The sequence below is a fragment of the Pleurodeles waltl genome, chromosome 2_2, assembly GCF_031143425.1.
Source record: "Pleurodeles waltl isolate 20211129_DDA chromosome 2_2, aPleWal1.hap1.20221129, whole genome shotgun sequence".
In the NCBI taxonomy this organism is placed as follows: Eukaryota; Metazoa; Chordata; class Amphibia; order Caudata; family Salamandridae; genus Pleurodeles; species Pleurodeles waltl.
In genome coordinates this window covers 1,138,334,360-1,138,360,927 of record NC_090439.1, presented here as the reverse complement: position 1 = coordinate 1,138,360,927, position 26,568 = coordinate 1,138,334,360, and the positions used below count along the sequence as shown (strand labels likewise).

Here is a 26,568-nt window from a genome sequence, read left to right as displayed (position 1 = left end):
AAAGGGCTCCATATATAGAGCAAAAAGTAGGGGGGACAGTGGACACCCCTGGCGTGTCCCGCAACCCACCAAAAAGGGAGTGGATATCACCCAGTTAACTGTAACTGAGGCCCTCGGTTGGCTATATGCATTTGCTATCCAGGCTCGGAACCCAGGCCCCAGGTGAAAGTGCTCCAGCGTAGTGTGAAGGTGGGGCCAGTGGACTCAATCAAATGCCTTCTCGGTGTCTATGCTGAGCAGCATCAGTTCCTCCCCGCTCACTGAGCTTTGTCTAATGTGTGCAGTAGCCGTTTGGTGTTATCTTCACACTGTCGGTTCGGAATGAAACCTGCCTGGTCGGGATCCATCAACCCAGGCATCAGCAGGTTCAGGTGTGCGGCAAGAATACCCATAAGCAACATGAAGTAGACATTTAGCAATGAGATAGGTCTGTAGGAACCACACTCAGTGGGATCCCTCCCAGTCTTCGGGATTACCACTATGGTTGCGTCCAACATAGATGATGGCATTTCCCCTGGACCTGTGATATGGTTAAAATGTCGGGTTAGGATTGGTGCCAACCTGGTACAGAATGTTTTGTAGAAAGAGCTGGGGAAACTGTCTGATCCCGGGGATTTTGAGGCCTCCAATCGAGCTATTGCCGAGTTTACCTCCTCTAGCCTAGTGAGGGCCTCAAGTGGGTCTGCCTCTATGGGCGTCAGTTTAGTTGTGTGGGCCTGTTTGAGATATTGCAGTGAGGTGCCCAAATCAGTCTGTTGGGGAGAGTAAAGAGCCTGATAAAAGCTACGGAAGGCAGAGTCAATGTGAGTGTAGCTAGTTACCTATGATCCCTCCGGGTGCCTGATTACTTCCACCACTGCGGACTGCCTCTGAGCCCTAAGCCTGGTTGCCAAAAGGCGGCCACATTTGTTGCTGCCCACGTAATAGGAATGATGGAGTCTGAGAGCTGCGTATTCTGCCCTATCCATGTCGAGCCCCGCCAATTGGGTCCTAGCTGCACTGAGTTGTCTCCAAACTCTCGGGCCCCCGTCCTCTTCTGTATCCTCTCAAGTTCCATCACCTGCTGCTGTAGTTGTGCCCTTTTCTTGCGTCTGATTTTATTATCTGACACCGATATCGCCTCTAATTACCGCTTTCAGCATGTCCCAAATTAGGGAGAGCGGAGTGTCAGCCGTGTCATTAAATTCTAGATAGGTAGTGATAGCTTTGGTTATCTGGGTGACCACCTCCGGCCTCATCAGGAGTGTGGTTCTCATTCTCCAAGGGCTGGGACCTTTGGCCCGGAGGGGGACGTTGAGCGCGAGGGGTAACGGCCACGTGTCCGATAACACACAGGGCTCAATATCTATGTCACCCATCATCTGTGCGATTTGCTTATACTCCAAGAAACGGTTGATGCGAGCATAGGTCTTATGTGTGTGGAAATAGAAGGTGTAGTCTTTAGTGGTAGAGTGCCTGCCACTCCAGAGGTCCCGGAGCCCCAGTTCCTCCAGCTTCCCCAGTCCTCTTGTGGATAGAGCCCCGGTCCCACCATATCTGGAAGCGGATGTAAAACTATGTTAGTCGCCCCCTTTGAGCAGCTGCCTGTCATGTGTAGTCATGACCTCTGCAAGCGCCTTGTGAATGAACCCTTCCTGTCCCTCACTGGGGGTGTATATAGACGCTAAAACCACTTGGGTACTCCCAAAGTATTTTCTATAGGCCAGCAGGCGACCCTGTATTTCGGCAATCTTGTCTCCCACCCTCCCCTGGAAGGAGCGTGATGCCAGGAGTGCCACCCCTGCCACCTTGGTCCCATATGATAAGTGTTGTGTAGGGAAAGATTTGGACCGCATTCTATGCTGATCTACGGGGATTATGCGGGTCTCCTGTAGGACGCATAAGTTGGTTCCCATGTGTTTTTTGTAAGGAAATGTCTTCCATGGCATGATTACCCCCTGACTTTTTGCCTTTTGTTGATGCCAGTTATGATATAAAGTGTGCTTGGACCGTGCTAACCAGGTCCCAGCACCATTGTTCTTTCCCTAAACTGTACCTTTGTTCCCAAAATTGGCACAGCCATGGCACACAGATAAGTCCCTTGTAAATGGTACCCAGGGCCCTGTTGCCAGGGAAAGGGCTGCAGCATGTCTTATGCCACCCTGGGGACCCCTCACTCCACACATGCACACTACCTCACAGCTTGTGTGTGCTGGTGGGGATAAAATGACAAAGTCGACATGGCACTCCCCTCAGAGTGCCATGCCCACCTCTCACTGCCTGGGGCATAGGTAAGTCACCCCTTTAGCAGGCCTTGCAGCCCTAAGTCAGGGTGCACCATACCACAGGTGAGGGCATAAGTGCATGATCACTATGCCCCTACAGTGTATAAGCAAAACCTTAGACATTGTAAGTGCAGGGTAGCCATAAAGAGTATATGGTCTGGGAGTCTGTCAGATACGAACTCCACAGTTCCATAATGGCTACACTGAAATCTGGGAAGTTTGGTATCAAACTTCTCAGCACAATACATGCAAACTGATGCCAGTGTGGGATTTATTTTAAAATACACCCAGAGGGCATCTTGGAGATGCCCCCTGAATACCAGTCCGACTCCTAGTGCTAGGCTGACCAGTTTCTGCCAGCCTGCCACAACCAGATGAGTTTCTCGCCACATGGGGTAAGTGCCTTTGTCACTCTGTGGCCAGGAACAAAGCCTGTACTGGGTAGAGGTGCTTCTCACCTCCCCCTGCAAGAACTGTTACACCTGGTGGAGAGCCTCCAAGGCTCATGCCTTTTGTGTCAGCACCCCAATGCATCCCAGCTAGTGGAGATGCCAGTCCCCTAACCCTCCCACCAAACAAAAGAGGATAAGACTAACCTTTCCCAGGAGAGTCTTCATTTTCTAAGTGGAAGAACCTGGAAAGGCCACCAGCATTGGCATGGGCAGTCCCAGGTCTGTGTTCCACTACAAAGTCCATTCCCTGTAGGGATATGGACCACCTCAACAGTTTAGGGTTTTCTCCTTTCATTTGCATCAGCCATCTGAGAGGTCTGTGGCCAATTTGAACTATGAAGTAAGTACCAAAAAGGAATGGTCTCAACTTCTTCAGGGACCAAACCACAGCAAAGTCCTCCCTCTCAGTGGCACTCCAACGCTGCTCCCTGGGGAGTAACCTCTGCTAATAAAAGCAACAGGCTGGTCAAGGCCATCATCATTTGTTTGGGACAGGACTGCTCCTATCCCATGCCCAGAGGCATCTGTCTGCACAATTAATTACTTAGAATAATCTGGAGCTTTCAAAACTGGTGCTGTACACATAGCTTGCTTCTGGGTGTCAAAGGCCTTTTGACAATCCACGGTCCAGTTCACTTTCTTGGGCATTTTCTTGGAGGTCAGTTCTGTGAGGAGTGTCACTACTGATCCATACCCTCCTATAGTACCCAGTCAAGCCAAGGAATGTCCTGACTTGAGTCTGTGTTTTTGGAGCTACCCAGTCCAGAATAGTCTGGATCTTGGGTTGGAGTGGCTGAACTTGGCCTCCACCTACCAGGTGACCCAAGTAAACCACAATACCCTGCCCTATCTGACATTTAGATGCCTTGATAGAGAGGCCTGCTGCTTGCAGGGCCTGCAAAACCTTCTTCAGGTGGACAGGTGATCCTGCCAGTTGGAGCTAAAGACAGCAATAATATCAAGATAAGCTGCACTAAAGGACTCCAAGCCAGCAAGGACTTGATTCACCGACCTTTGGAAGGTGGCAGGGGCATTCTTTAAGCCAAAGGGCATCACAGTAAACTGGTAGTGCCCATCAGGTGTAGAGAATGCTGTTTTCTCTTTTGCTCCAGGTGCCATTTTTATTTGCCAGTACCTTGCTGTCAAGTCAAAGGTACTTAAGTATTTGGCAGCACCTAATTTATCTATTAGCTCATCTGCCCTTGGGATGGGGTGAGCATCTGTCTTGGTGTAGTCCACACAAACCTCATCTCTCTCTTGCCATCTTGTGTGTGAGGTTTGGGGACCAAGACCACTGGGCTAGCCCAGGGACTGTCAGAGTGCTCAATCACTTCCAAATCGAGCATCTTGTGGACTTCCACTTTGATGCTTTCCTTGACTTGGTCAGACTGTCTGAATATTGTATTCTTGACAGGCATACTGTCCTGTGTCCACATCATAGGTACACAGGTGTGTCTGACCAGGGGTCAAAGAAAGCAAACTGCTGGAGGGCTTGCATGCAGTCAGCCTGCTGTTGGCAGGAGAGGGTGTCTGAATAGATCACTCCATGTACTGAGCCATCTTTAGGGTCAGTGGAAAGAAGATCAGGGAGAGGTTCACTCTCTGCGTCCTGGTCCTCATCTGTAACCATTAACCTGTTTACATCTGCCCTATCATGAAAGAGTTTGAGACAGTTCACATGGATCACCCTCTTGGGGGTCCTGCTAGTGCCTAGGTCCACCAGGTAGTTGACCTGACTCTTTTTCTCAAGAACTGAGTATGGGCCCCTCCATCATCCTGACATGCTCTGGGAGCCACAGGGTCCAGAACCCAGACTTTCTGCCCTGGCTGAAACTCAACCATAGCAGCCTTTTGGTCATACCACAACTTCTGGAGTTGTTGGCTGGCCTCAAGGTTTTTGCTTGCCTTTTCCATGTACTCTGCCATCCTTGAACATAGGCCTAGTACATAGTCCACCACATCTTGTTTAGGCTCATGGAGCGGTCTCTCCCAACCTTCTTTTACAAGTGCCAGTGGTCCCCTAACAGGATGGCCAAACAGAAGTTCAAAGGGGAAAACCCTACTCCCTTCTGAGGCACCTCTCTGTAGGCGAAAAGCAGGCATGGCAAGAGGACATCCCATCTCCTTTTGAGTTTTTCAGGGAGCCCCATGATCATGCCCTTCAACGTCTTGTTAAATCTCTTTACAAGACCATTGGTTTGTGGATGGTATTGTGTGGTGAATTTAAAAGTCATCCCACACTCATTCCACATGTATTTTAGGTAAGCTGACATGAAGTTGGTACCTCTATCAGAAACCACCTCCTTAGGAAATCCCACTCTGGTAAAAATACCAATGAGTGTTTTGGCTTCTGCAGGGGCAGTAGTCAACCTAAGGGGAATTGCTTCAGAGTACCTAGTAGCATGATCCACTAATACTAGGATATATTGGTTCCCTGATTCTGTGGGAGGTTCCAGTGGACCTACTATGTCCACTCCCACTCTGGGACCCCCACCACTGGAAGTGGAATGAGGGAGGTCTTTGGGTGGCTACCTGTCTTACCACTGGCTTTACAGGTGACACAGGAGGTGCAAAACTCTCTTACCTTCTGGGACATATTGGGCCAGTAGAAATGGTTGACTAATCTCTCCCATGTCTTGGTTTGTCTCAAATGCCCAGCAAGGAGAATGTCATGGGCTAAGGTCAGAATTAACTCCCTAAACTCCTGAGGCACTACCACTCTCCTAGTGGTACCAGGTTTGGGATCTCTTGCCTCAGTGTAAAGTAGTCCATCTTCCCAATAGACCCTGTGGGTTCCACTGACATTTCCTTTTTCTTGCTCAGCAGCTTGCTGTCTTAGGCCTTCAAGAGAGGGACAAGTTTCTTGCCCCTTACACAGCTGTTCCCTTGAGGGTCCTCTTGGGCCGAAGAGCTCAACCTGGTAAGGCGCCAGCTCCATGGACTCAGTTCCCTCAGGGAATAGAACATCTTCCTGGGAAGATAGGTTCTGTTTCTTTTGCTGTGTTGAAGCTGGTTCCCCAGTCTTTCCTTTTCTCTTGGAAGGTTGGGCCATTATTCCAGACTCCAACACTTCTTTTTCACCACGAGCCCTGCTCTGTGCTATTGTCTTGACACACACCAGTTCAGGGATACCCAGCCCATGCTAAGGACTCCAGACCATTTCCTAGCAGACATTCTACTGGAATTGCAGAGGAGACTACCACCTGTTTCAGGGCAGTGACCCCTCCCCATTCTAAAGTTACCATTGCCATGGGATGGACTTTAGTTTGATTGTCAGCTTTAGTGACTGGATATGTCTGTCCAGCCAGGTAGTGTCCTGGGGAAACCAGTTTGTCTGTCACCATTGTGACACTGGCACCTGTATCCCTCGGAGCTTCCACTCTAGTCCCATTAATTAAGATCTGCTGCCTGTATTTTTGCATGTTAGGCGGCCAGGCAGCAAGTGTGGCTAAATCCACCCCACCCTCAGAGACTAATGTAGTTTCAGTGTGAACCCTGATTTCCTCTGGGCACACTGTTGATCCCACTTAGAGACTGGTTATTCCAGTGCTAACTGGAGTAGTACTTGTTGTGGGACTTTTCTTGGGGCAGGCCTTATCTCCAGTTTGGTGTCCATGCTGAGTACAGATTCGACACCAGGCCTTCTTGGGATCAACGTTTTTACCCTTATACACATTTGAGGACTGTGAAGAGGCTCGGACCCACCCTCGTGAGCAGGTTTTTGGGGCCCTGTAGAAGACTCTTTACTTTTTCCCTTGGATGTCTCAACACTCTTCCCTTGGGGAGGCTTTGTGACCCCTTTCTTTTGGTCATCCCCTGTGGAAGTCTTGGTCACCCTAGTCTTGACCCAATGGTCTGTCTTCTTTCCCAATTCTTGGGGAAATTGGACCTAGGTCTACCAGATGTTGATGCAGTTTGTCATTGAAACAATTACTTAACAGATGTTCCTTCATAAACAAGTTATACAGCCCATCATAATCATTTACACCACTGCCAGTTATCCAACCATCTAGTGTTTTTACTGAGAAGTCAACAAAATCAACCCAGGTCTGGCTTGAGGATTTTTGAGCCCCCCTGAACCTAATCCTGTACTCCTCAGTTGAGAATCCAAAGCCCTCACTCAAGGTAGCCTTCATGAGGTCATAAGATTCTGTATGTTTACCAGAGAGAGTGAGGAGTCTATTCCTACGCTTTCCAGTGAACATTTCCCAAAGGAGAGCACCCCAGTGAGATCAGTTTTCTTTTCTGGTTGTACAAGCCCTCTCAAAAGCTGTGAACCATTTGGTGATGTCATCACCATCTTCATATTTAGTTACAATCCCTTTGGGGATTTTTAGGATGTCAGTATTCTCTCTGACCCTATTTAAGTTGCTGCCAGCATTGATGGGAGCTAAACCCATCTCATGTCTCTCCCTTTCTATGGCTAGGAGCTGCTTCTCCAAAGCCAATCTTTTGGCCATCCTGGCTAACAGAAGGTCGTCTTCATTGAGGCTGCCTTCAATGCTTCCAGAGCTACTGGTCTCCCCTGTGGAAGAACCAGGCTCTCTGACTATGATTTGTGGAGTCAGGGTTTGAGAAACCCTCTCTGGCCACAAGGCCCTTGGTACCCCGGGTAACTTTTACAAGGGACTCAGCTGTGTGCCAGAGGTGTGCCAGTTGTGTGCCAGTTGTGGGAGCAATGTTACAGTTTAGGGAAAGAACATATATGCTGGGGCCTGGTTAGCAGGGTCCCAGTACACACTCAGTCAAGTTAGCATCAGATATCAGGCAAAAAAAGGGGGGGCAGGGTAACCATGCCAAAAGGGACACTTTCCTAGGGTGACCACCACCTCTTTAGAAATAAGTGTCTGTTGGCTGGGGTGGGGGTGCCTTTGAGCGCCACCAAACTGCTTTGAATGGCACATTTGGTGTCCTCCTTGGATAAACTGGTTTGCATCAGTGCAAGAACCCCCGGTTCCTGCTCGGCATGAAATCACACACAGGACAGGGGAGTGACCACCCCTCTGTCCAGCTCCTCCCATAGGGAGGTGCACAGAGTTCTGCCATGTGACCATTTGAATCTGCCGTCTTGGAAATAGGATGAGCAGAGACCCCTGGAGCCTCTGACTGGTTAGTCCAACTGAGTGATGTTCCTGCCCTCCTCTGATAGGTGTGTTACTGCAGTTTCAAACCCCCTTCCTGGGTTAGTTAAGGGTTCCCCTGAGGGTGGGGACCCTGCATTTGTCTGCAAGACTTCAGGAACCATCTGCTAGACTCTTCTGCCATACACTTCTGCAAACTGGACATCAGGACTGCTGCTGTTCTTTGCTGGAACCAGAAGCAAGACTGTAACCAGTAGGAGGGCCCCTACTGCAACTTTATTTCCAAGTTCTGCAAAGACTTCTGCAACCCCGTGGCTGTGCATCCTTCAAAGTCACTGGAACTCTGCCTGTTCTTAGGAAAGCAAGAAGGAATGTTCCTTGGAGTGAAGGAGTCACACTCTTGCATCTGCGGGCACCTCAAGGATCACAACCAGCTTGTGGAGCCTGCTGTCTGACGGACTCTTTGAGGCTGTACAACACAGGTGGTGATTCTTTTTCTCTTCAGGTCTGACCTACCTTCCTTGCAACTAGGAAATCGGTGGTCCTCGCTCGAGCTGCTTGGCTGGAACCCCTGTGCACTGTCTGTTTGTCTTTGCCAAGGCTTATTGGCTATTCAGTCCAAAGACTGCTCCAAGAAGCCCCGGCCTCCAGCACTCTCCAGCTCCAAGAACGACGTTGTCTCTGCAACTCCAGCGACGTGGGCATCCCTCTTTGCTGTGCTGTTGAGGCCTCCCTGTGCCTGCTGCCAGAGGGTCCCGCTGGGGTTCCACTGATTTCTGCTGGCTCTCCTGCATGGTGAGGGCTGGCTCTGGCCTACCTGCCAAGATTGGGTCACCTGGACATTGCTGGTCCCCAGAAATCTTGAAACTCCATGCAAAGCTTCTCTGCGTTTACCAAGGCTTGTTGCTGGTCCCACTGACCTCGCGGGAATTGGACGACCAGCGTGGGACAGCTGATTGACTACTCCACCGATCTTCCTGCATCGCTTGCACTCCACAGCTACACTTCTTCCACCGTCCCACAAGAAAGCATCTTCGAGAAGGGTGGGCATTGCCCTCTGTAGGAAAGTTGCATCTTTCTGGCATAGTTACCCCCACTTTTTGCCTATTTTCAGTGTGTTTAGACTGTAGTACTCTGGGATCCTGCTAACCAGGACCCCAGTGTCAGTGCTGTCTTGCCTAAATTTAGTTGTATGGTGCTCGGGCATTGGTACGCCAGGTGTAGGAAGCTATGGTGTTAGCACCTTATCTGGTCACTTGCAATACCACCATAGTCAGACAGTAATTCACACTCAAGAAAGGATCACACCAATGTTGCAAAAATAAAGGAATCTTTATTTCAACACTACTACTAGACTAGCATTGGCATATCTCCCTTTGGAGATATCGACACAATATATATACGCACAAAATAACCAACAGAAATAGCATAAGATATACAGGGCCCTATGGGTGGTGGTTGGCAAACCATATACTAAGAGAATGGAATGTGAAATAGTGAGCACTATAGTTAACTAGGAGCTGGGGAAAGATGAAAACACCAGACGTAAGTACAGTAGGTACCCCCAGCGACCAGGTGCAAGCTAGTTACCCACTTAGTTGTCCCATAGACTAACACAGGGAGCATTGGTTGGAGTTTGTGGAATTCAGGACCCTTTCCAGTGGCCCCAAGCAAACCAGCAGACAAGTGGGAGGTTGGAGGTTGCCCCGACCCAGGGATACCCAGAAGACAGGAGTAGCCACACCAGGGGACCCGGAAGCAAGGGGTGAAGAGGACTCTCACTGAAGTCTATGGACGCCTCGGACATCCAGCTGCTGTTGCGACCCATGGACCAGGCCGGTGGAACCTAGGGACAGATTCTGGACGCAGGAGACCTGAAAAGGAAAAGGACAGAGTCCAGCACCCTCTGAGGTGTCTAGGTGGTGCAGGTGGCAATGCCCACTGTCCAAGTGGTGAATTTCCTGCAAGACAGTGGAGGAAGAAGTCCAGCTGCTGGGCCCAGGAGCTGCAGAGGATCCCAGGAGGGAGCAAGGATGCCCTCTGGATCAGGAGGTAAGTTGGTTCAAGGGTCATTTGCAGGACACTCTGGCTGTAGGTCCGTGGTGTTCCTGAAGGGCCTCGACTGGGGCTTCCTACTGTTTCTTTTGCTGCCCCGGACGTGCTGTTTTTCTTGGTGTCCAACATTGGTTGACCAATAACCAGGATATTGGCATTGATTGGCCACTGGAGGGTGCAGTGCCACCATACTTGGCACACTGGGACGGTTTGTCCTTGTGGTCGTCGGGGTGTAGTTTGGTCCAGCTGCGGCGTCCGGTTCAGGAGTTAGCGGCTGGTCAGTGAAGTGACTCTCACTGGCTTGCTACTTCCTTGAAGTTTTAGAGTGGTACCTCCACTCTGGAGTGAGTTCCCTGGTGATAGGCGAAGACTGGAGGTCCTCTGATTTTTTTTTTTTTTTTTTTTTTTTTTTTTTTTTGTAGAATTGCCCAGCAGCTCCTCAGCGGTGATTGTCCGGTCTTGGGTGCAGCAGGCAGGGTTTGGCGCCTTTTCTTTGATGCAGCAGGTTCACAGTTCTCTTGCTTCAGATCTTCGTGGTGCTGGTCTTCTTTTGTCTGTCGAATCTGATTTCCTGAATCTCCTTTTTGGTTTCCCTGAACTTGATCCTGTATTGTTCAGTGGTCAAACCAAAACAGTGCATTCTTGAGTGCTGTATAATTGCCTGCATCTTCCTCTCTGACAGTGAGGAGTTTGTCTCTGCTTTTGTCAGAGAAGGAGAGCCACGAGATTGCTGCCCACTGCCTTTGGGCGACCTTTTGGACTTTACAGGCAGTGAAGCATTTGTAGATGTCATCTCCCACCTTGTAAGGTGGGTCTATCTTGCTCAGGTTCCTAGATTCATAAGAGTCCTCCCTAATTCTGGTGTTCCTGAAGCTCAAATTGCTGCCCCTAAGGGATGCTAACCCTAACCCCGGTCTTTCCCTCTCCACTGTCAAGGCCTCCCTATCTAGGTCCAGGTGTTGCTGCAGCTAACCCTCCTCCTGGGAACTCTTTGTACCAACCCTCTAGGAGTAAATGTGGGCCTGCAGGAATGACCCCACTTCTCACTACCTGCAGTGCTCTTAACATGGCTGTCGTGTTTCCCAGGTTCCTCCTGACCCTCCCCAGTGTAGCCTAAATCTCCCCTGTCTAGGACTGGGAGGTCAGTTTCTGCTTCTTCCTTCTCCTGGCTACCAGCATTGTCCTGGTCAGCTTGAAGAAGTAAGACAAAAAGTAGACTTTTATTGGAATTTCTCCTTGTCTTCAGTTTTCTACTGGCACCCATCTCCCTATGCTTTGGGAAGGTGAGGCCCTCATAGTGAGAGTCTGCGGCCTGAGAGTTGTGGTCTACTGAGGACATTGTCTTGCTAGATTGGTGTTGGTGTACCTAACTACTCTAACAATTAGGCTCCCAGAAAAGTTTGGAGTAAGGGCCATGCAAGAACCCTACCTTACTTAAACTTAGGAGACTTGAAATCCTTAACAACTAAGTGTAGTTTGTACCTAGCAGCTAGTAATGGTCTTTCTCATGGAAAGTAACCAGTGACAGAGTGGTAAGGCAAGTGCAAGTGTCTTATCCCACTCCTGCACCACCAATGTAGGAAGCTGGCCTGGTGTGTGTTGAGCACCTATGGTGTGATCACCTTATACCTTATACCAGGTATCCCCTATTAGTGAGATGTAGGCAGTGTCTAGGAAGCCAAGGCTCTCTAGAGGTAACTGTGGATGAGCAGCCAAGACTTATCTAGGAGGCATGCAAAGCTTATGCAATACTACTACAGTCACACAGCACTTACACATGTGAAAGAACCACACATTGTTATAAAACTAAAGGTACTTTACTGTAGTAAAACAAATACTAAAATACTGAGTAGGCAATGCTCCAATAGGAGGTAAGTAAACACACTATTATGTACACATTAGAAGTCAGTGATTAGAATAGAAAGTAATAGCAAATTATAAAAATAATAGCAAATAGTGAAGGCCCCAGGGGGAGACCACACCATATACTAAGTAAGTGGAATGTGAAAGACGGTCCCCCACCCAAGGAAGTGGAATCAGTAGAGGCGAGCTGGGTTAACTAGGAACCCCAAGAGGTAAGTACCAGGGTCCCCCAGTGACCAGGAGAGAAGAGATAAGTACCTGGTTTTCCACAAAACCAACAGGAGGACTTTAGGAAAGGACTGTGCCAGATCTAGAGAAGACTTGAAGAAACCAAAGGTGGATCCTGACAGAATAGGACCCTCACAGGAAGGGGACCAAGTCCAGTTCTCGTTGGATTGTCCAGGGGTGATAGGAGCCACTACCTGCCCTTCTGTGGATGCAGGACCAGGTTGACGTTGGAGTAAGAAAGGAGCAGAAGAGGAGTTCCAGAAGTGATGTCCCACGTCGGCAATCGTGATGCAGTCGGTCAGTGGTGCTGGAAAACCACCAACAAGCCTTGTCAAATGTAAGAGTCAGAGACAAAGGTTTTGCAAGGCTGAAGAGGACCAGCAAGGGCCAGGGGACTCGACCCAAGTAGGGGAGTCTGAGGTGATCCTCAGCACCTGGGAGAGTCAAAAGAGGAGGTAGCCCCCACAGGCGACCCACGGGCAGCAGGCACAGAAGTCGTAGTTAGGCCCACTCAGGACGCCTGGAGAAGTGTCCCACATCGCTGGAGCAGCAGACTGGGGACTGTGCGTTGCAGGAAGGAGTGCCGGGGTTACACACAGCCTGAAGATCCCTTGGAGGAGGAACAAACATGCCTTGGTAGCTTTGAGTCGCAGTGCACATGGAGGACTAAGGGGACCACTCCAGACTACCACCTGTGATGCAGAATTCACGCAGTTCCAGAGGAGATACGATCCACGCCGCCGGCCTTCATTGCAGTTTGTGCCTTCAGGTGCCGGGGAGTGACTCCTTCACTCCAAGGGAAATTCCTTCTTGCTTCTTGTGCAGGCTGAAGACTCGCCATCCTTAGAGGATGCACAGCCAGGGAAATATTGCAGTTGCTGGAAGGAGCCAGAGAAACAATGTTGCAGAGCAGAATCGTTGCTGGAGTTGCAGATTGTCGGTTCCTGGAGGGTCCAGTTGCAGTCCCGGTGGCCAGAATGTGAAGTAACGATGCAGAGGAGTCCTGCTGGAATCTTGCACCTCGAATCTGAGGACCCACCCATGAGGGAGACCCTAAATAGCCCAGGAATGGGGGATTGGCCACCTACCAGGGTGATCATCTATCAGAGGGGGTCATTGACGTTATCTGCTTAATCTGACCATTCAGATGCTCCCATGGGTCTCTGCCCATCTTGATTACAAAATGGCAGAATGAGGTGACCACTTGGAGGAGCTCTGGGCCCCACCCCTGGGGTGGTGATGGACAGGGAAGTGGTCACTCCCCCTTTCGTTTGCATTTTCACACCAGAGAAGGGACCCGGGGTTTTCTTGACTGGCCCAAACGGAATTATGCAAGGAGGGCACCAAATGTGTCATTCAAAGAGAGCCGGTGGCGTAGGGAGGCTACCCCTCCCCAGTCTTGTAACACCTATTTCCACAGGAGAGGAGTTTGCACCCCTCTCCCACAGGAAATCCTTTTTTCTGCCTTCCCCTGCTTGAGCTGGTCAAGCAGCAGGAGGGCAGAATCCTATCTGAGAGGCTGCAGCAGCATTGACTGCTTGCAGACCCTGAAAGACTGGTATGAGGAATCCTTGGGTGTCCTCTTAGGAGCCCCCAGAATGCATGGGATCATGCCACCAAAACTGACATCAGTATTTGGTATGATACCAGACATGCCTAGGTTCGTAGTTGCCATTATGTAGCTGGGCCATAGGAAGTGACCTATGGCCAGTACATAGCTAAAATGGCTTCCCCACACTTATGAAGACCAGGGAATTGGGACTGGAGTTACTAGCGGCACCTCTGCTCACTCAGGGGTGCCCACACGCAAAGGGACTTGCACCCTGAAGGGCCTACCATAGGGGTTGCGTACAGTAACTTAGTGCAGTGGCCAGCAGTGAAAGGGTGCATGCACGTTATCAGGCAGGCTGCAAATGGCACGCCTGCAGGCACAGTTTGCATGGGCTCCCATGGTTGGCATAATACATGCTGCAGCCCATGGGGGACCCCAGGTATACCAATGCCGTGGGTACCTAAGTTCCACTGGTGGCTCCCCAGATTCGGCATGCAAGAATCCATCAGGGCTCCTTTGCGTCGACCTCTTCTGCTCCTGGCCACCGGAACGACTGCTGGACTTCACAGGTACAGAACAAGACTCCACCTCCTGAGGTAACCTCGCCTTGCAACACTGTTTACCTGGCTCCCTCCAGCAATTGCAACATTTCCACTCCCCTTCATCCGTAGGCACCTAAGGCAACAATGTTCGGCTGTTGGGATCTGCTCTCCACTGGAACTTCTTGGATCCTACAACACAGGTGGTGGTTCTGAGTGGTCCTCTTGGTCCTTTCTGCCTTCTATCCAACTTGGGAGACGGTGAGCCCTTGCCTCTTCTTGCAGGACAGAATCCCTGTGCACTGCAACTCTTGCAGCAACCAAGGCTTGTTGATTCCTGGTCTGAGGGATCTTCAGGTTCCAAGTAGCTCCACTCTCCAGCACTTCTTCCTTGCAGGTACAGTCTCTCCTCTGTTGCTCCTGCGACTTGGGACTCCTCTCCAAGTGTGCTTCCTGGGCCTCACTGCAACTTACTGTGCCAACTGCCATGGGGTTATCTGTGGAGGTTATGACTGCTTCTACTGGCTCTCCTGACTGCTGGGAATCAGCCAGGACTACCCACCAAGGGTCCAATCCCCTGGACCTTGCTCTGCAAATCCTCTTAACCCGCATCTGCGTTTGCCAAGGCTTGTTGGTGGTCCTCCCAACCACTGACCTGAGTACGGCCCGGCAACCATCGTGAGGCAGCTTCTGGATGACTTAAGGGACTCCTCTTCAGCTCCTGGACTCCACATCTGTCCCCCATCTTCCACCGTCGCCCCGGATCTTCATTCACAGAGGATGGGTAGTGGCTCCTGCCCCACCTGGACATTCCTACATGGACTGAACTCTGTCCCCTTCTTTTGTAGGTGCTCTTCATCCGGAATCCACTGTTGGGTTCCACTGGACTGGTCCTGTTCTTTCAAAGTTTCTTTTCCTAGTTCACTGTTACTGTAATAAAGTGCCTTTATTTTTGCAACACTGTGTGGTTCCTTTCATGTGAGATAAGTTGCTGTGTGACTGCTGCGGTATTGCAAGTGCTTTACACTCCTCCTAGATAAGTCTTGGCTGCTCACCACAGCTATCTAGAAAGCTCTGGCTTCCTAGACACTTTCACTAACTAATAGGGGTTGCCTGGACCTGGTATAAGATGCAAACACCATAGGTGTCCTCCACACATCAGGCCAGCTTCCTACACACTGGGGTCCTGGTTAACAGGATCCCAGTGAAAACAGTCTAAGCACACTGACAACAGGCAAAAAGTAAAGGGTAACCATGCCCAAAACGTTCCTACACCACTTCTGCTCAGAGTTCTCAGAAGATCAAGAACAACCGGGCACAAGTAATTTGTGTGGCTCCGGGCTGGGCACTAAGAGTATGGTACCCCAAGCTTCTGAGTATGACCATCGATCCTCCACTCAGACTGCCTCTTTGGGAGGATCTTCTGTCGCAGCAGCAGGGGACAGTTCTCCACCTGAACTTGTCCAGTCTCTGTTTTCTTGCATGGAGATTGAGCGGCAACAGTTGACCGATTTCGACCTTCCACCCCAAGTCTGTAATGTTATCCTGGCAGCCAGACGTCCCTCCACCAAAACTGTATACAACTGTTGTTGAAATAAATTTGTGGCATGGTCTACCAGCAAGTCTGTTGATCCCCTTTCAGCACCTCTGTCTGAGGTTCTTTTGTTTGTATTCTCTCTTGCCCAGCACGGTTCTGTTTTGGATACCCTTACGGGTTATCTGTCTGCCATTTCTGCTTTCCTCAGGCTACTTGATCAACCCTCCTTGTTTAAATCTCGCATTGTTGGAAGATTCCTCAAGGGTCTTACCTACATGTTTCTGTCTCCCCCGTTTAAAATGCCCAGTGGGATTTGAACTTGGTACTCACTTTCCTCATGTGTGCTCCTTTTGAGCCTCTTCATAATTGTCCTCTTCAGCTTCTCACTTTAAAAGCAGCCTTCCTTGTAGCCATCACCTCTGCATGTAGAGTGGGTGACCTGCACGCTCTTTCTTCGTTGCCACCATTCATCTCTGTCCATCCTGGCAAAGTGGTGCTTCGTACCAGTGGCTCTTTCCTACTTAAAGTTGTCACACCCTTTCATGTAGGCCAGTCCATTACCTTGTCTACTTTATACGCACCCCCACATCCTTTTTGTGAAGAGGAGAGACTCCACTGTCCGGATCCCAAAAGATCATTAGCATTCTACCTTAATCCTACCAAAGACGTCCGGGTGGACATCAACTCTTTGTTGGGAATGTGGGTGCGAAGAAAGGAAGGGCAGTGCAGAAAAAGACCATCTCTAGATGGGTTGTTCTTTGCATCAAAATGTGTTACACTTTGGCTTAGAAGTAACCCCTCATGGTTTGTGTGCTCACTTTACCAGAGCAACTGCTGCAACCACTGCGTTAGCCCATGGAGTTCCAGTCCTGGACATCTGCCAGGCAGCAACGTGGGCGTCCCTGCACACGTTCACTAAATACTGCTGCCTGGACACCAGGACTGCAGGGACGGCTACTTTGACCATTCGGTCCTGCAGGACTTCCTAGTTTGATCTTGGTTTGCAGACCCACCTCCATGGATGGTATTGCTTGGATATCTATTCTAAGGTAAGGAATCTGCAACTAGAAGTCTGTATCAAATGAACAAGTTACTTACCTTCGGTAACAAATTATATGGTAGAAACATATTCTAGCTCTAGATTCCTTACCGACCCACCCATCCTCCCAGCTCTGCAAACTGATTTCTAGGGACAGGAGTTCCCATTCAGGGCCCTAGTTCTGGCGCACCAGTCTGTGTTCTTCATGGGCCCACGCCTCTGGCGTGGAAAGTTGTGAAAAGACACCGACGTCAGCGCGCCAGGGAGGCACCTATATACGACTGCAACGTCATCACAGTGACTATGACGCAAAGAATGGAAACTGAGTCGACCGATGACACCTGACGGCATGCAAGGGTAATGCTCAAAGAGAAATCTCCGGATCCAGTCTTACGCCTGGGGGAAATTGTAAAGTAAGGATTCTACAACTAGAATATTTCTCTAAGAGATAATTTTCCCCCATTAGTTGTTATTATAGTGCCAGTATACTAAGCGTTGTGATTGGGTGGAACCGTTTTAGCTTTAATTTCACTGTTAATAATGTTGATGTGATAAATATGTAATAAGTATGTTTATTAATACTACAGGTTTTCTGGCATTGCACATGAAGGAAGAGCACTGTAAACAAGTGGATCTGGACCACCTGCTTTCTTGTGAGTAACACAAATCATGCTTCAAAAAGGAGCATTTCCCATTACATATGCAATCTTGGTAATGTTTTTGAGCTACAAGGGGTCTTTGGCAGAATATTGTGCATGTGTCAATATGCTACAGCCTAGTTATTTTACACTTTGTATTCTTAGTGTGCTGTTGTGTATAAAGTATGATTGATAAGCTTTGTCTTGTGAATATTCCCCTAACATTTTTACATTTCTGCATCAGTTCTTGTCACTCTAAGTTCTTACTAGTCATTACCAGCATTTTGAACAGCCACGCGGACTCAGTAGGAGCCTAACTAAAATCATAAAAAGAATGCTGTGGGGGAGCTTCAAAACATATGGGGTTGATTCACAAACAACACTTTGTAGTACTACAAGATGTATGTTTTGCCTTTACTTATGTGTGCAAGAAAAGGTTTTAGTAGTAAATGTCTATGGGACGCATGGGAGTGGGCAGGAAAAGAAGCAGACTTGCTCATATAGGGAGCAGGTTTAGGAGGAGTAAGAGGTGTTCAATGAAGGGGTTTATGGAGGGATGCCACCCACCCACACAATAGTAAGCCATGCTTTACTCTGTGGGTGGAGACATGTAATTACACTTATGGATTAAGTTTACACTCAGGAGTTTGTGAATACTTAAATTAGTAAACTTACTCCAAAATGTAAACTTACTCAAAAGTATGTTACCTTTGTGAATCAGGCTCTACGTTGCTGAGATTTACCGAGAATTCCATTAACAAATAATGGTAATAAATACTGTTTCCTCTGCAGAGTGATCAGTTTTGATGTTTCCCAAAACCTTTTACCGCACAGTTAAGGCTCCCAGGCACCACTAATTATAAACTTTATCACTGTGTTCACTCACAGGAACATAGACTAATGCAGACGGTTCAACTTGCTGATATACATGTCACAGTAAATCGGCCACAGATGATACCCTAGAGATTGTCCAATAATTAATAGTGCAGTACAACTGCAGAGACAAATGAAAAAACAAAAAAAGAGAGTTGTGAGGGGAACAATCATTACAAGATTCTACTCTATTCTCCAGTTTAATCAACTGCGTGGCTAGCCGGACTTCGGGTTTCCAAGCGCTATCTCATTGGATTGGAGATAGTAAGATAACCCTCTGTAACCGAACGATTCAGGAAGAAAAAAAAACTTTTTATTTTTTTCTTCTGAAAGTCAGAAAGTTGTCCTCCGTTCTGAGGCTCATGGTCAATGTGTTCCAGAACACCGTCCTCTTCTTCTCGCTCTTTTACTAGCAGTTCTAGCTTTTTTGACCTCAGGTGAGTTGTGCTTTGTCCTATGTAAAACACATATTGCTTTACATTTTACTGTGCCACTTATCGGGGGCCAGTGCCGAGTTTCATGCACCACACCTACTGTGTTTTTTAAATACCTGATAGTACACGGGCAGCGGCATTCTGAATGATTTGTAACTTTTTAGCACAGCCTGTGGACTACCTAAGTAAAGTGCATTATCATAATGAAGGTGAAAAAGAATCAAAACTTGAATCACAATTCTACTTGTATCCTCTGGAAGCTACTTTAGCACCTTTCTCAGGGCTCTTGGGAGGCCAAAGCTATTAACGGCCAACTTTTTTGTTTGGTGGGGCCATAGTTATCTGTTTATCCAGGACCATACCTAAGCGCTTTGGGGGTGGCCGTTTTCCCAGTGAAGGAGGTCAGATAATCTGATCCAAAAGTATTGAGTTATGACCTAGGACCATGGCCTTCGTTTTATCACTATTCAACTTCAGGCAGCTGACTTTCATCCACTCAGACACTTTTACTAGACAGTTATTTAGTCTTAGTTTGAGTCTATAGCCTGTGACAGCGTAACAATCAGCTGTATGTCATCTGCATAGGATACCATCTTGAAGCCGACGGAATGGATGATTTCTGCATGTGGCCAAAGCAGAGATATATATATATCAAAGACGAGCCTTGCCGAATTTCATCTAAAAGCTGGAGGACAGAAATCACCCTTCGCTAACCTGAAAGCTCTGATTCTCCAAAAAGGAGGCAAGTCAGCTTCAGACCTTCCCTGTAATGCCTGCCTCTTCCAATCAGTGTAACAAAATGGAATAGGGCACCATATCAAATGCAGCACTTAAGTCCAGAAGGATTAGCGTGATTGATCAGTCCTGATCCATACTTATTTTAAGATCTGTGGCTCCTAAAAGAGCATTCTCATTACTGCAGCCTGTCTGTGCTGGAAAGTACCCTCTTTTTGGCCTGGTACCACCAATTTTTACCTGCTATCAGTATGCTTAGACTATTTTCACTGGGATCCTGCTAACAAGAACCCCAGTGATTGTGCTCTCTCCCTCTAAATTTGGTTGCCTAGGACTTTGTACACTCCACAATTGGCACAGCGGTACCCCCTTATAAGTCCCTAGTAAATGGTACTTGGGTACCCAGGGCATTGGGGCACCAGTGGTTCCCCCTGGGCTGCAGCTGCAAAGGTGCATGCACCTTTTCACTACAGGTCACTGCACAAGGTCACTGTAAGTCACCCATATGGTCGTCCCTCCTAGCCCAGAGGGTAGGGTGCAGGTCCCAGTGTGTCAGGGCACCCCACCTCTTGCAGGAGCAGAGGTGCCCCTGCAAACTCGAGTTCCATTGCACTGGACTTCATAAGTGCGGGGAAGCCATTTTACCCGTGTACTGGACACAGGTCACTGTGTCCAGCTACATAATGGTACCTCCGAACCTGGTCATATTTGTTATCAAACATGTCGGAATCATATCACAATACTGATGCCGATATTGATTGTATGATTCCATGCACTCGGGGCTCCTCAGAGAACCCCCCCCCCCCAGTATTGCTCCTTCAAGTCTTCTAGGGTTTTCCAGGCAGCCTGCGCTGCTGCAGCCCCTCAGACAGGATTCTGCCCTCCTGCTGCTTGGCCAGCTCAGACAGTGGAAGGCAGAACAAAAGATTTCCTGTTGGAGAGCGAAGCAACACCCTCTCCCTTAGAAATAGGTTTTACAAGGCTGGGGACGGGTAGCCTCCCCAACCCACTGGTTTGCTTTGAAGGGCACATGTGGTGCCCTCCTTGCATGAACCGGTTTGCACCAGTCCAGGGAGCCCTGGTCCCTGCTCTGGCGAGAAACTGGACAAAGGAAAGGAAAGGGGAGTGACAACTCCACTGTCCATCACCACACAAGGGCTGGTACCCAGAGCTCCTCCAAGTGGCACTTGATTCTGCCATCTTGAAATCAAGATGTGCAGAGGCCCCTGGGAGCATCTGAGTGGCCAGGTCAGCCAGGTGACGTCACAGACCCCTCCTGATAGGTGGTCACCTTGTTAAGTGACAAATCCCTGTTTTAGGGCTAATTCAGGACTCCCTTGTGGGTGGGTCCCCAGATTCGACATGCAAGACTCCACCAGGAAACCTCTCATCATTTATTTCAACTTCTGGCCACTGGAACCACAACTGGACACTTTAGGAACCGGCAAGACTTCAACTCCTGTGAGGACCTCGGTTTGCAACTTTGTTTCTCTGGCTTCTACCAGCAACTCCAACATTTCCCCAGCTGTGCGTCCTCTGGGGTCGGCGACACTTCAACCTACACCAAGAAGGAATCTCCCTTGGAGTGAAGGAGTCACTCCTCTGCAGTTACCTACAGCAACAATGTCCGGCTGCGTGGATCTATTCTCCTCTGGAACCACGTGGGATTCTGCGTTACAGGTGATTCTCTGCTAGCTGTCCAACTTGGGAGACGGTGAGCCCTTGACTGTCCTTGCAGGACAGTACCCCTGTGCACCATGACTCTTGCAGCTACCAAGGCTTGTTGTCTCCTGCTTCAAGGGATCTTCAGGTTCCGAGTAGCCCCGGCCCCCAGCACTTCATCCTGTCAAGCACTGCTACTCATACAACGTGGGACTCCTCTTCAGGTGTGCTGAATGGTCCTCATTCCGACTTACTGTGCCTGCTGCCAGTGGATTGCCTGTGGGGGCTGTGACTGCTTCTGTTGGCTCCCCGACTGCAGAGTGTCAGCCAGGACTCCCCTCCAAGGGTCCCCTGCACCTTGCTGCTCCTCTTCAGCTTTGCAACTCTTCTTTTGCTTTCTGTTGCATTTGCCAAGGCTTGTTTGTGGTTCTCCTTACCACTGACCAACTCCAACCGACGTGGAATACCATCTGTCTGCTCCAAGGACTCCTCTTCAGCTCCTGCGCTCCACAGCTTGGCTTCTTCCCCCGTCAACCTGTTTCTTCATCCTCAGAAGGGTGGGCAGTAGCGCCTGCCCCCACTGGACACTCCATCTTGACTGGACTCTGTCCCCTCTTTTACAGGTCCACATCTTTCAGAATCCACCGTTGGTTCCTTCTAGACTGGTCCTGTTGCTGCACAATCCAATAAGTCCTCATGTTAGTCCTTGGGAAGATCATTTGCTTACCTTAATTTAATATAATGTTACTGTAATAAAGTATCTTTATTTTTGAAACACTGTGTGGTTCGTTTCATGTGTGATAAGTTACTATGTGACTATAGTGGTATTGCATAAGCTTTACATGTCTCCTAGATAAGTCTTGGCTGCTCATCCACAGCTACCTCTAGAGAGCCCTGGCTTCGTAGGCACTGCCTAGATTCACTAGTAGGGGTTGGCTGGACCTGGTATAAGGTACCAACACTACAGGAGTCCACCAGGCCATCTTCCTATAGCCTGAAAACCCATCTGTGTAGGATGGAGAATGTTGTTAGCTTCCAGATACTTCGTAATGTACTTGTTCATTAAATTCTCTAGTATCTTACTAACTCAGCAGAGTTTCCTATCGTTTCCGGGTCTAAATTAGACTTCTTTTATAGCAGACAGATAATGGCATGTTTCCATTCCTTCGGGAAACTACACTTATCTAGAGAACGAATAAGCAGGTCAGTCAATCTGTGAATCATCACATTACTTCTCCAGTATTGGATCTTTCATAGATTCACATGCTTGAATCATCCCCGTCGTCGAGGTGGGAGCCTCACGGTAAATTTAAATATATAAAAAGCAGTAAGTCAGTAAAAATAAAACCAGTAGGCCCAAGTAGGCCTCATAAGGTATTTTACAGTCTATCCACTTTGTTTTGTGAAAAGACCCAAACTTGAGTATCAACCAATCAGGATTCAGCCCCTCCCAAACACTCCCAACAGAGGCTGAATTCCCTCAGATTTTCTACCGCACGTCGTGTGAAGGGAGTCTCCCTGAGCTCTGCTCAGTTTTTTTCCTATTTTCTGACTGAAGATTGTTTTTTCTCTCAGGAAACTAGTTACAACTTTACTATGTCTGAAAAGGCAAAGAAGGGTCTGTTCAGAGACTGTGACAACTGTGGGAAGAAGAGACTACATATTGATGACCCCCACAAGAAGTGTATTTACTGCCTTCATCCAGACCATAAGGTGAGAGACTGCAAAATCTGTCGCACCTTTAGTCAAAAAACCCTCAAAGACCGAGAGGGTAGACTTCTCTTATGGCTGCAAAAACAGAAAGCCTTAGAGCATCCTTCATCAGACAGCGAAGAGTCACCACAAACTTCTCGCCCTCAGAAAAGAACAGGTGAGAGAGATAGAGGTGCGGATGAACCACCAAGAAAAATGCACAAAAAGACTAAACAAGTCTTAACTGAAGAGGCAGTTAAACATGGACCAAAAAAGGTTCATTCAGAACCTACTACGCCGTTACACTGGAAAAGCACCTCAAAGAAACCATCCCTGTCTCTGTCACCACAAAAAGAGTCAGAAAAACTCTTTTTGGTGAAAAAACAACCGTCGACGACCGCCCCGTCGACGACAGTGTCGACGGTAACAGCGACCACGGTATCGTCGACGTTCACAACACCATCCTCACCGATGATTATGACGTCGTCGCCTTTGTCATCGACGACGATTATTACTGCAAAAATCTTCAAAAGAGCTTCGTCGGCAACCACATCGTCGACAGCGGAGGCCTCCTGGGTTCACAAATCATCCAGGGCACTCCCATCTACGCAAACTACGTCGGCGAAGCGACCGTCGTCGCTAAAATACCCGTCGACGAAGGGACCGTCGACTAAGGAAAAGACACAGTCATGGACGGAAGCGTCGACGAGAGACCCGTCGACGAGAGACCCGTCGACGAGAGACCCGTCGACGACAGTACCGTCGACGAGGGAGCCGTCGACGAGGGAACCGTCGACGATGGATCCGACGATCACCACAGCATTAACAGTTTACAAACCTTTGGACATTTCACCAACTCATTCCTCATACCATCATGAGGACTCCACCAGATTCTTACCCCTTTCCCTTATTAATATAGGGGACAAGCCATCTGACATTTTGCCGATGCATACATCACCAAGTAAGGTGCTGCCATACCCACCGCAACATCTTTTAGACGATGAGGATGATGACGTTCAAGGCATGTTTGGGGCAGCTAGTAGCCCGTCCCAACTAAATGTCAAATGTCAAGAGTTTGATGAAGAAGAGGATCAACATTACCAGCATAGTTATGCTTCAACATCTTATCCACAGGCAAACCAACCATCGCCTCTAGCTATGCCTAGCACATTAGTGACAGATTTACAACATATGTTGAAGGACTACTATAAAAGGTTCCCACCGTCAACTCAGTCCACGCCACCTAGACCTCAGAGTTACCAGCAAGCTCAAACTACTAATGTTTCCGAAACGCCACAGGCTAGTAGACCTGTAACTAGCCAAGCTCCGGAAGCTTACCTCTCGTCGGACGACGAAAGGGAAGAGGGCGAGCTAGCAGATTCAGCGGCTAGTGAATGGGACGACTATCTCGTTCCCACACCATCTCCACCTCCAGCAGCTCCAGTGGATTCTCCTCCAGAAGACATAGGAGGTTTCCATAATATCATAGAGAGAGCGGCGAAACGTTTTGGCCTGGAAATTGTTTCCCATGAAACTGAGTGTTTTTTGTATGACTTTAAAGAGCCATCAAAGAGATCTGTAAGAGCCATACCTATTGTGGATTTCTTGTGGCAGGAGGGTTTGAAGGCAATGAAAAACCCGGCAACAGTGCCTTCACAAATGCCAAGGCTAGAGAAAAAATACAAGGCCCCAGATGATTCTCCGGCCTGTTTAGTCTCACAACCGAAACCTGACTCGGTTATATCACAGGCGGCTCAACGACGATCCAAAAACCCCTCTACACCTATTGCGTCTCCCCCAGACAAAGAGGGAAGGAGACTAGACAATATCGGTAAGAAATTCTCCTCGGTTGCTGCAGTAACGGTCAAGGCGGCAAATTCCCTCGCCATCCTGGGAAGGTACGATCGGCAGATGTGGGCAGACATGTCCGTTTTTGTAGATTCACTGCCAGAAGATCTCAAGGTGGAGGCTAAAAAGGTCTTGCAGGAGGGAGAAAGGGTTTCCGCAGAGATAATAGACAGTGCAATAGATATTTCCCTCACTGGCTTTCGACAATTAGCTGGAGCAGCAGTCCTGCGCAGACAAGGGTGGCTTAAAGCTACTTCATTCAGACCAGAAGTCCAGACTCGTGTTCTCGACATGCCCTTCGATGGAGAGAGTTTGTTTGGCAAACATGTCGATGATATGCTGCAGGCTATCAAGACGGATACCGATACGGCAAAATCCCTAGGTACCCTGCAATATAAAAAACTACCTTTTCGTGGAGCAAGGGGTAGAGGTAATTACTCCTTTCGAGGTGGATACCAACAATACAGGTCACAATATACATCTTCCCCCTCAGGACCAGGACATCAGCACCATCAACAACAGCAGCATTATCGATTACCACCAGCCGCAGCTTACAAACATCCGGCTAGAGGAAGAGGAGCTGCCCGAGCAAGAGATACAGGCAGAAAGCAATGACCAGCGGATAATCTCAACACCTCCCCAATCAATATTGAAGGTCGGAGGTCGCATCAATTCTTATTTCCCCAAGTGGAAGGCTATAACATCGGACAGATGGGTACTAGATGTGGTGACCAGAGGTCATACTCTGGAATTCATCCAAACACCACCGAGTGTCCCTCCATCGGGTACACCGCCTCTGAGGTTGAGCCAACTTCTCAGGGAAGTAAGGATAATGCTAACAAAAGGAGCAATAGAACCAGTCCCTTTATCTTCTCAAGAAACCCTCAGGAGACTGGCGCCCCATCCTGGACTTGAGAGCACTAAACAAGTTTCTAAAGAAACAATCGTTCAGGATGGTAACGTTGCAGGATGTCCTGCGTCTCTTAAACACGGGCGATTGGATGGCATCCCTAGACCTCCAGGATGCTTATTTTCATATCCCCATATATCGCAACCATCGCAAATTTTTAAGGTTCAGGGTAGGAAGTATGCACCTCCAATTCCGGGTTCTACCATTCGGTCTCAAATCAGCCCCCAGAATCTTCACAAAAATGCTAGCTCCAGTAGCAGCACATCTTCGCCAGGCAGGTATCCAGGTCTTCCCTTACCTGGACGACTGGCTTATAAAGGCACCCTCAAAATTCCAAGTAACAAATCATATTTCCTATTGCCTTCATTTGTTACACAGCCTGGGGTTTGTAGTCAACTACCAGAAATCTCAGATATACCCCAAACAAGAATTGAGTTTCTTGGGAGCAATTTTGGACACAGTACGCAGCAAAGCGTACCCATCACACGAGAGGAAACAAAAGTTAACCTCGTTGGCAAACAACCTATCCAGAAAAAAGTTCGTTTCAGTCCGCATCTACAAATCATTGCTCGGAATGATATCATCGTGCATTCCGCTAGTCCCAGATTGCAGGCTCCATATGCGACCCCTGCAAGAGCAATTGGACATACAATGGACACAGGTCCTCGGCTCCTTCGAAGACAAGATTCGCATAACGCCTCTAATGAAGAACACTATGAGGTGGTGGGCGACTCCAACCAATTTCTCAAAAGGGCTGTCTTTTCTTCTTCAAACACCAAGTTACATAGTAACAACGGATGCCTCTCTCGAAGGATGGGGTGCACATTGCCAGGACCTGCAAATCAGCGGAATCTGGAATCAGCAAGAGAGCCAGCTCCACATCAATTATCTAGAACTCAAAGCAATACATTTAGCTCTAAAAGCTTTCTTGCCAAAGATACAATGTTCAAGCGTCTTAATCCGGACGGACAACATGACCAGCATGTTTTATCTAAACAAGCAAGGAGGCACAAGGTCCCTACAACTCTCGCAGCTAGCCCAACAAATTTGGACATGGGCCATCAAACACAATATTTCACTAAAAGCGGAGCATGTGCCAGGACAGATCAATGTTCTAGCAGACACCTTGAGCAGGACAGTAATTCCTTATCACGAGTGGGAGCTAG

At 48.6% G+C, this 26,568-nt stretch overlaps 1 protein-coding gene across 1 annotated transcript in view; it reads left to right on the top strand.

Moving 5' to 3' along the window:
* Window positions 1-26,568, top strand: part of MROH1 (maestro heat like repeat family member 1) — a 1,237,492-nt gene that overhangs the window by 1,186,401 nt on the left and 24,523 nt on the right. The window contains exon 42 of the mRNA XM_069221041.1: window positions 17,198-17,263. Coding sequence (XP_069077142.1) covers window positions 17,198-17,263 — 66 coding nt within the window. The remainder of the gene's footprint in view (window positions 1-17,197; window positions 17,264-26,568) is intronic.